This window comes from Priapulus caudatus, unplaced genomic scaffold (genome assembly GCF_000485595.1).
Source record: "Priapulus caudatus unplaced genomic scaffold, Priapulus_caudatus-5.0.1 Scaffold664, whole genome shotgun sequence".
NCBI lineage: Eukaryota > Metazoa > Priapulida > Priapulimorpha > Priapulimorphida > Priapulidae > Priapulus > Priapulus caudatus.
This window is the reverse complement of record NW_014577725.1, coordinates 12,785-22,466: the sequence shown is the minus strand read 5'-3', so window position 1 is coordinate 22,466 and position 9,682 is coordinate 12,785. Positions and strand designations below refer to the sequence as shown.

General features: G+C 40.2%; 2 protein-coding genes across 2 annotated transcripts in view; one reads left to right on the top strand and one right to left on the bottom strand.

Annotated features, from left to right (window-relative positions):
* LOC106812589 (protein kintoun-like) overlaps nucleotides 1-4,974 on the top strand; it is an 11,713-nt gene extending 6,739 nt beyond the window's left edge. Inside the window, exons 2-3 of the mRNA XM_014816497.1 lie at nucleotides 896-1,027; nucleotides 1,987-4,974. Of these exons, the coding sequence (XP_014671983.1) occupies nucleotides 896-1,027; nucleotides 1,987-3,264 (1,410 nt within the window). The 3' untranslated portion in view covers nucleotides 3,265-4,974. The remainder of the gene's footprint in view (nucleotides 1-895; nucleotides 1,028-1,986) is intronic.
* Nucleotides 4,975-5,989: 1,015 nt separating this feature from the next.
* Nucleotides 5,990-9,682, bottom strand: part of LOC106812593 (carboxypeptidase Q-like) — a gene marked incomplete in the record, with an annotated part of 16,030 nt that continues 12,337 nt past the window's right edge. The window contains 3 exon segments of the mRNA XM_014816503.1: nucleotides 5,990-6,595; nucleotides 6,597-6,619; nucleotides 7,056-7,238. Of these exon segments, the coding sequence (XP_014671989.1) occupies nucleotides 6,554-6,595; nucleotides 6,597-6,619; nucleotides 7,056-7,238 (248 nt within the window).

Sequence of the window (9,682 nt, the reverse complement as noted above, 5' to 3'; positions counted from 1 at the left end):
TATTTCCAATTATGGATTATAAACTGAATTATGAATGGAGTTTAGCATTTTTTCCTCTATTGTTTAATAACTATGCAATTTTATTGGTTAATAATTGTTTTGGTTTATTGTTTGTTCCTTCCATCAGTCATGTATCCGTGATTTGTTCGATGCTTCAAGTACGAACTTATATTATTCATGTACAATATAAACACGGCATGCTACCGGTACTATTTAGCACCTACTTTACTAAACTATCGGACATCCATGACCATAACACAAGAAGCGCAGCAGGCCAAAACCATTTTATAGACAGAGTTATGACAGCTTATTGCCGGAACACAATCAAATTCCAAGGAGCGAAGTATGGAACGAACTTGCTCCGGATTTACCAGCTGCTCTCTGAACAAACTAAAATATAAAATAAACACATCCTACTGTCAAACTATTCTTGTCCATAAACATATATTATTATTTAGTATATATACCCAAACCAACACACACCTTGTAACCAATTGTAAACCTGTAACAAATATATCTTGTACTGAACAGATTCATTCATGTTCTACTTGCGTAGCTACCATGAATTCATAATCATACTGTAATATATTAACTATATATATATGTATTATTATTATGTATATATTATATGTATCAAACCTGTTTATTTTTATTTCTATGAGATTCCGAACATCAGTATTTATTATTTTTTTTACTTTTCCTAATTTGCAATACAGCGAATATCTGGCTCTCCATATTATGTCTACTGTACATATAGAGGGTTAGCTGACTTGATGACCCTATGGCTTTCGCTACCCCATCAACCCTTCAAAATAATGTTTTCTGCATTATTGTATTTTTGCAAATTATGGTGATAAATAAATTTTTTGAAATTGAAATTTGAAATTTGATGCAGGTTGTCGAATTAGTTACCGAAGAGTCGCTCCACAGCAGGATGGGGAAGCTGATACGGCTGAGGCAGAGCTCGGGCGAGACCTCCCCGTGCATCGATAGCGTATCGTCAGGTCACGGCTGTAGCCTGGCTCAGGTAAGATCACCTGCTGTCGATGTTTGTGTCAGAAGTGCCATCCAGGTGGTGCGCAGGTGAATTTTTAAACGAGTATGGAAAATATGACAGTAATGATGTGCGATGAAATAGGTGAATAAGAACTACCCATACTCCTGCATAATGTATGTGACTTTGTGTGGGTAGATAGATGTTTGCGAGAAACATACATACATTTTTAATGAGTATATATATAATTAGTATCTCTATAGTGGTTTCAGTAGAAGCTGGTGCGTAGCGAATTCAGCTGCATATTTTGTCTTACACGCTATGACTATGTACTTTATACCCTATCAAGCTGCAAGACTAACGGACCTGTGGCTGTTTAACATAAGGCCCTTTTGACCTCATATTATCTCCCTTGATACTTGTAGTATGCATGCTCTACTATACTCGTAGGGCTCGTATTTTCAATACAATAATATGTAGTAAAATCCATGTATATAGCCCGTTACAAAATTTATTATTAAAACTTCATGATTCTGCAAACTAGTATTTGGATTGTATCGAAACAATACGGAACTATTGGGCCAGCCCATTTTGCACTGAATGATAAACAATGGTATCAAACGAACTGTGTTCAGTCCATCATAAAAAAAACCTAAGAAGAATACAGATGAAAACAATTCATATTTAAGATATTAGGGCTTGAGTGACAGACTAGTGAGAGGACAGAAACCATAAATTTGTTTTCATAGCCTTTACACTTTAATACTCATGTATGTTTATGCTGTTTGGTCTGACACAGTGGGATTAATATAATTTGATACGTGCACACACAATCACTACATTCGATCTGCTAACCGAAATCTTAATTCTGCTAAAGTGTGTGTACAGATTTAAAACATACACATTTTTTAACTGAGCGAAATTCTGGCATATTCTGTTTCTTTGTGATTTCATTCGTAGTGTATTTAATCGAGTTTTATTGCCTCTCGCAGGAGCCTAATAATTCCAGCACGACAGACGAGGAGGGATATGACAAAAGTAGCGATGACACAGCGAGCCAAGAAGGTGAGGAAGACGGCTGGACAGTCGTTAAGAAAGGAAATAAGCGAAACCAGTCGCAAATACCCGACAGCGGATCGGTCGTCGTCGTCGTCGATTCGAACAGCGACGTCATCACCGTCGTCAACAACGCGCACAACGCCGAGGAAGCGATCAAATCCGAACTCGAGACCGTCTACGACGACACGCGCGCGCAGACCGCCGCCGCCGCCGCGACGACGGCGCGAAAGCAGGGTCGGCGGCGGCACAGCAGCGACAGCGACCTGTTGGTGCGGCGCGAGGACGCGGCTCGCTCGCTGTCCGACACCGAGTCGCTGAGTCTCGAGGTCGTGTGCAGCCGCGGCGCGACCCTTCGCGGCATCCTCAAGAAACGCGGCGGCGGCGGCAGCGTCTGCCGCAGCGTGTCCGAGTGCAGCGTCGACTCGGCGACGACCACCGAGGAGTACAGCTGCAACGACGAGGGAGACCTCGACGACATCGTGGAGACCGAGGAAGTCAGCGGCGGCAGCGGCGGCAGCGGCGGCAGCGGCAGCGGCGGCACGCGGGTGAAGAAGAGCGTGACGTTCAGCGAGAAGGTGTCGCGAGCGACGTTCAAGTCAACGGCTCTCATCGGCGTTCTGCGGACTCGCAAGCGCAAGCCGAAGAAGAAGGAGAAGAAGGCGAGGCGATCGGAGAGCGGGGGCGACTTGAGTAGCAGCAGCGAGGCGGACGGCCTGGAGAAGCAGGGTTCGGTGGACTCGCAGGAAGACGTGTGGGAGGAGACTTCCGAGCTGCCTCCCGCTGCGTCCGTCGCATCGGAGGCGCGTTCGGAGGTGCTCTCGGAAGTTTATCTCAACCAGCTAAGACAGGAGGAAGATGTTTCGCAGTGCGAGCGTGCTGCGGGTGAGAATGGAGCCGACGAGCTTCAGTGCGGCGTGAAGGCGGCAAGTTCGTTCGACTCTGCGGAAAACGACGGTGACACGGACCCGTGGGACGAAATAACTCACGACCGCCGTGAAAACGGTAGTAAAAAGAGTAAAAAGAAAAACAAGAAGCGTAAGAAAGGCAAACGTGAGGCGGTGGCTGAGAAGGTCGACGGTGTCAGTAAAGATGTGCCGACTGCGCTGAGTTGGAATGGCGACGGTGTGAATGGCGGTGACACGTGCGGAAATCAGAGGACCAAGTCTGCTGTGACGCTCCGCAACAAACTGGTTTATGCTCTTGACAACTAGTTTCGTATGACAACCAATATGCGTACATTCGTGTAAGACGCCAGCCGTGTAAACTATCCTTCATTGATTCCTTGGTTGCTGTAACCTCAGCTGTGCAAAATTTATCAACTTTTAATATTGCATTCTTATGTATTTGGTGCGTGGATAGGTATACCGTGTGAAGCGAATAAGGAAGTATTTTGCTCACCTACCTACCTACCCCTACGATGCTGTGCCGGGGCTACTTCAAACAGAAATCATTCATGGGTGGACACCGGCATGTAAGCATAGTTGCAAACAAGTTTTCATGGCTCAGAGTTTTTCAGATGCATGCCCTATTATGAAAGTTGCACATCTGTAGGTTGTAGTTACATACGCACACTTATTGGGTGGAGTAATGGTGCAAAATAAGTCCATCCACAGACAAGTATATTTTACTGATACTAATGTTAACAGAAATGCCTTCCTTTACCAAGACGTATTTTTCTGAAACTTGATGGCGTAGGTGGAGTGGTCGAGCATGGGCGAAAAATGTTATATAAAAAAATATCCGAGTATAGGCCATATATATATGTAAACGGTGCCAGCGGACTTACCTAACATGACAGCTCTATCTAAAAGCAGAATTTCTAATGATTAAATATATGCAGCTAGTTATACGATTTGTTTACATGACGTGTCTAGCAGTGTCTTCAGAAAATCTGTGCGATTTTAGAGGAATGCAGTTCTGCAACGAAAATGTAATGAAATTAAAAAAATAACTGGATTTAAAATATTTTACTGTAAAAAACATTTCAGTTATTAATTGAAATACAAAACTGCTATATAAACAGGGGGTTTGTGCATATTGTACCTTCCACATTCATACGTTATGTATATTGAGACTGTCTGATTTAATATACTAAATGTGTGTAGACATCACACAATTAGCACAGGCATCACTTTTATCCAGAATTGTTGGGATATTTGTAGCCACTGATTAATTTTAATATTTCTGTACTAGTGGCGTTACGGACAAAAATGTTAATCTAGTCGGACAGTCTGGGTTTTGTACAAAAACAAACAAACATGAAACTAATTTTCAGGTGGACGATATTAATGACCTGCACAGCTATACTAGTATATTTTTTGTGTAAGGTGAATGTACATAGCGACTTTTTTTTATGAGACATCACCTGGATTCAATTGCACAAGGCCTCTCTCAAGGACTCGTATTAAATTTTTGATGGGATTTATATTTTGACCACAGAATAGTGTAACAACAAACAGGTTTATTCTGGCGTTATTAGTAAACTATTATACAGTTGTGACCACGTGGCTAGTCATAGACATATGTTAGGAAGTTCAAATATTGTTTTTACCTGTTACTCAACAGTGAAGATTGAAAACGTACCCAGATAGATCTATTACGGTAGTCTACCAACCGAGTGAACTTATTTAAAATGAATTGTTTTTGACCGTTAGGTTTTATTCACGGTTTATTTTTGGATTGCTCAACTTGTGACAGCATTCCTTTATATAGTCGTTTTAGAATTATCAGGCTAATGCAGAAGATAAGCAGAAAAGTGAGGCTCGGGGTAAATGGCTCAAAGCTAAATGCACATTGTTCACAATGAAGTAATATGCCCTCCATAACATAGAAAAAGTTGTGGATAGAATGCCAATTGTATTTTTTTGATTTGTGTTAATGCATTTTCTAAATAAAAACATAGTAGTATTATTACAAAAAAATGCATTGTTCTTGATGCTTTATCACTTTCATTCTGCCATTATTTAAGGTGCAGTACGCTTCATCAAGAATGTTCACACGCCAACCCACAATACTTATACTGATCCCTGACCAGATCATATGTTTAGTTGTAATAATTCAACTTAATATTTGAAATAAAATTCCGATTAGATCTCACATAAATATTTGTCTCTATCATCAAAAAAGTATTTTCGACACAGTCAACGTCTGCCTATTTCAGTCCATACACAACATTTTTTTAATATCAGCTGCTTGCTACTCCCACTTGTTGATTTATACAATGAACTACTTGTCAATAATGGACGGTAAATTACACGATCATTGTAAACTTATTTATACTTTATTTAATGTCAATCACAAGCATCAATATCAAAAAGTTATCACAGTAGTTAGCACTAATATAATCAGTGCAAAAGCATCAGCTTGATCACACGTCCTATGTTGACTGAAGTAATAAACTGATTACGATTGATTACGACTGTTGACAGTACATGGTGATCGTTGTGGGACGAGATAAAAGGACGGAGTACAAAGGTAACAACATTAAATCTACACCACAATACCTTACTGCAGCTACAAGGACGAACTGCCAGTGCAAGATAATCATTCTGAGAGATGGAATAGTAGTGATCCACCTATGTGGAAAATTTGAGATAAAACAGAAAATTCATGAATGCATTTTCACGATAATCAACTTGAGCTTACATAAGTTCATTCAGAAGCTCGTATTTTAGCTGATAGGGTCTATGTCCCACAGGGTACTGCCGGAACGTACCCTGGTAACTATGTGATATGCCGGACCGTACCTCGCTTACTCCCCACCGTACCCTGACTGTCCCTGTTCCGTCCACTACTGATGTCGCAAAATTTGAAATATACATACAGACCGCCAATATTTATATCCTTATAAAGTTGGATTGGAGTATGACACTGTGAAACCAAGAAGAAATTTCAACCTATATACACTGATACGCGCAATCCTTTTGCAAATATCGCGACGATCGGGAATGCGTTTTCCTTTCGCAATGTTTACGACATTTTAGCGCGAGATTTTGAAAGATGGCTCCAAGAAGATCTCCAAGTGTTGTGGAACAGGAAAATTTGTATGATTATCTTAATGGGTTGGAAACGTATAGTCTCGCTGACACTTGTAGAATAATTACACGAATACTGAAACAAATATTTTGCGAGAACGGACCGGAAAAAAGGAACGGGAGCATAAAGCGGCGCGTTTCCTGCCAACAAGCGGTATATTTATTACGACATCGGCTGAAAGTCAGGGTACGGTTTGGAGTAGGCGAGGTACGGTCCGGCATATTAGATAGTTACCAGGGTACAGGGTACGTTCCGGCAGTACCCTGGGGGACATAGACCCTATCAGCCGTATTTTACTCAGCTAATGAAAGCTGCATTATTTGTGTCAATAACAACGATAAGCAAACCAAATTCAGTTCCAGGATTTTCTACGTTTTCCACAACGAATACACAACCATGTAGGTGACCAATGACCATCTGTACACTATCGAGGCAGCATATGCTCCAGGTTTGCTACACTATAGGCTACGACTGACCAAACAGCAGCACACAAATCGACAGCATCGGCGTTGAGGACCGACATTGTATCACCTGAAACAAACATTCAGCTAATGTTTTATTAAATGTAAACTGCAACGATTAAATTAATGATGAAACCTCGAATAAAATAATATTGCTACACAGCCACAGAGCATTCAGCAACAGAGAGATAGAGTGTGGCAAGTTAACTCGCAGCGCTACCAGAGGCAGTGGACTAACCCCCTACTGTAGCATTTACTGTGAAAGCAGCTGCGGGGCCACAGGGTTACGGAAACGGAGATAGGCACCGCCCTATGCGCCTATGTTCCACATAGGTGCGGGAAGGATTTAATTTTTTCAACACAGCCACACAGATAAAGACACTGCCTGGATACAAACATATTTATGTTTACTCTTTGGAAAACGGCTACTTGGAAGCTTACGGCACTTGATTAAGAACATATAAGCGGTATACATCTAGCTCGCATACATGAAAAAATGTAATTACCATTGGAGTGGTGAAACCAGAAATACTTTTCGGGATCAGTCGTCCTAAGGGCCACAGCAGGCACTCCCGCATCGGCCCAAACATCGATATCTGGACCATCAAAATCTCCCGTAATCATGGAAACATTCAGTGGCTTCAGAGGTCTGACGATTCTTTTCATGATCGCTGTTGCTACTTTGTTGCCTTTGATGGAAGAATATTTCAAATGCATCAGGTACCATGCCCACATTCACCAAGGCAATTTCACATGGAAATGCTAGAGAAGCATTTTATATACTAATACTATCTATATCTACCCTATTATCTACTCCTGATATATATTCATTCATTTATTTAGAGATGGGGTGGAAAGAGAGAGAGGGGAAGAGTCACGAGTACAATTAGTGCGTCAATCTACGCTTGACAGAAATAGCGTCCGGTTGTGCTGTGTACAATACATGTATCTTGTGTACAAGATGTACATGTATTTATGTGTACATGTGTTTATGTGCAATCTTGAGGCACTAAGCCTGCCTCGAATTGCCACCATACTATAATGGTACTACATAGACGACGTAGACATAATAATACATGGTAATACATGTATGTAATACATAGACTATATTGTCATACTATGTTGCCACAGCCAATCAGAATTCAACAGATGTAGCAGCGCTAGTAAGGCGTGTTGTTTTGCTGGCGCGGTCACTCAGGCTTGGCCGGGTAGCTTGAACATTGAACGCAGCTGTAGCGTGATGGAGGGGCAGGATAGTTAGATTTCCGCTTACCAAGCTCGTCATCCCATTCCGTGCAAGCACTACTACTAGGCTCACCTGTTTAATAGTGTTTCTAACGCTCCGAGAACTATATGAATATATATAGATAAGTTCAAGGGCAAATATATACGTATTTAGCATACTTATGTACAGAATGCGGAGGCTTGGACTTTAATTTTCTAAACAAAGAGTGCCGCAGGTATGTAAACATAATATATAGGATTTCTACAACTAAGAAGAGCTGCACCGGTTGTCGTACGTTTCTTTTTTGAATATGTCACGTGTAATACAGATAATTTTTAATAGTAGTGCCCGGTCTAGTAAACCCGTAATACATTTACGAAACACATGTACATGTTGTTTGAAATATTTACGTTTCTAACTCCATCGCACATAGAGTGAAAATGTACAATGAACACAAGTGTCATGACCTACCTTGTGCCGTGTTATTGCAAACATATATTAGAAATATACAAACTTTGCGAGTAATACGGTCTAGAAATACAACTAGGATGTGATTCTGGTTCATGTAATTCCCTTTTCTAGAGGTTTCTAGTCTAACTAACTAGTGTTCTTTAGAGTGACAGCCTCATTCTGGCAATCCACGCGTACATGTACGTAATGACGTAATGCATGTAGCGGAATGACCGCGAGAGTGGCACTCGTATGACTCGTATAGATAGATATATCCACAACTACCTGTTACTAATTGCTGCTAATGTAACATAATATTATTATACATTCATACTGCAGAATATATTCATACTACAGGAAGTGTTTTTGCAGTGTAAATTGGGTTAAATATATTAGTGCAATAGGCCCCTACAGTGCAGACACCGCATACAGTTAGGATCATATAAACACGTTTACTTATTCCACTGATATTTTGTCTTTTTCTATAAGGTATATAGTCCATAAATGTTGATAAGAGAAGCAGTGATACCGTTATATAAGGATGGTTATGCTAGTGATTCTATACAGGAAACTTGTACCTCAATTCCTGCTGTGAACTCCAGATAATATGTAAACACTGTGATTATCTATTCATAGAATTTGAAGCTCAGTGCCTACGACAGGTTCAACTTCAAGGCCTAACATACTTTTTGCAGCCTGTGTTGCTTTTTTTATAGTGAATTTGATATCTTTCGAGAAGTTAAAAGTTAAAACACGCTGAAACATTACTGATTCCTTGCTTGAAGCATAGATGGGTACAGCATTGCTGTGCCGATCCATGGTTAATCGATTATTCCAAATTATGGATTATAAACTGAATTATGAATGGAGTTTAGCATTTTTTCCTCTATTGTTTAATAACTATGCAATTTTATTGGTTAATAATTGTTTTGGTTTATTGTTTGTTCCTTTCCATCAGTCATGTATCCGTGATCTTGTTCGATGCTTCAAGTACGAACTTATATTATTCATGTACAAATATAAACACGGCATGCTACCGGTACTATTTAGCACCTACTTTACTAAACTATCGGACATCCATGACCATAACACAAGAAGCGCAGCAGGCCAAAACCATTTTATAGACAGAGTTATGACAGCTTATGGCTCGAACACAATCAAATTCCAAGGAGCGAAGTTATGGAACGAACTTGCTCCGGAATTTACCAGCTGCTCTCTGAAACAACTAAAATATAAATATAAACACATCCTACTGTCAAACTATTCTTGTCCATAAACATATATTATTATTTAGTATATACCCAAACCAACACACACCTTGTAACCAATTGTAAACATTGACCTTGTAACAAATATATCTTGTACTGAACAGATTCATTCATGTTCTACTTGCGTAGCTACCATGAATTCATACTGTAATATATTAACTATATATATGTATTATTATTATGTATATAT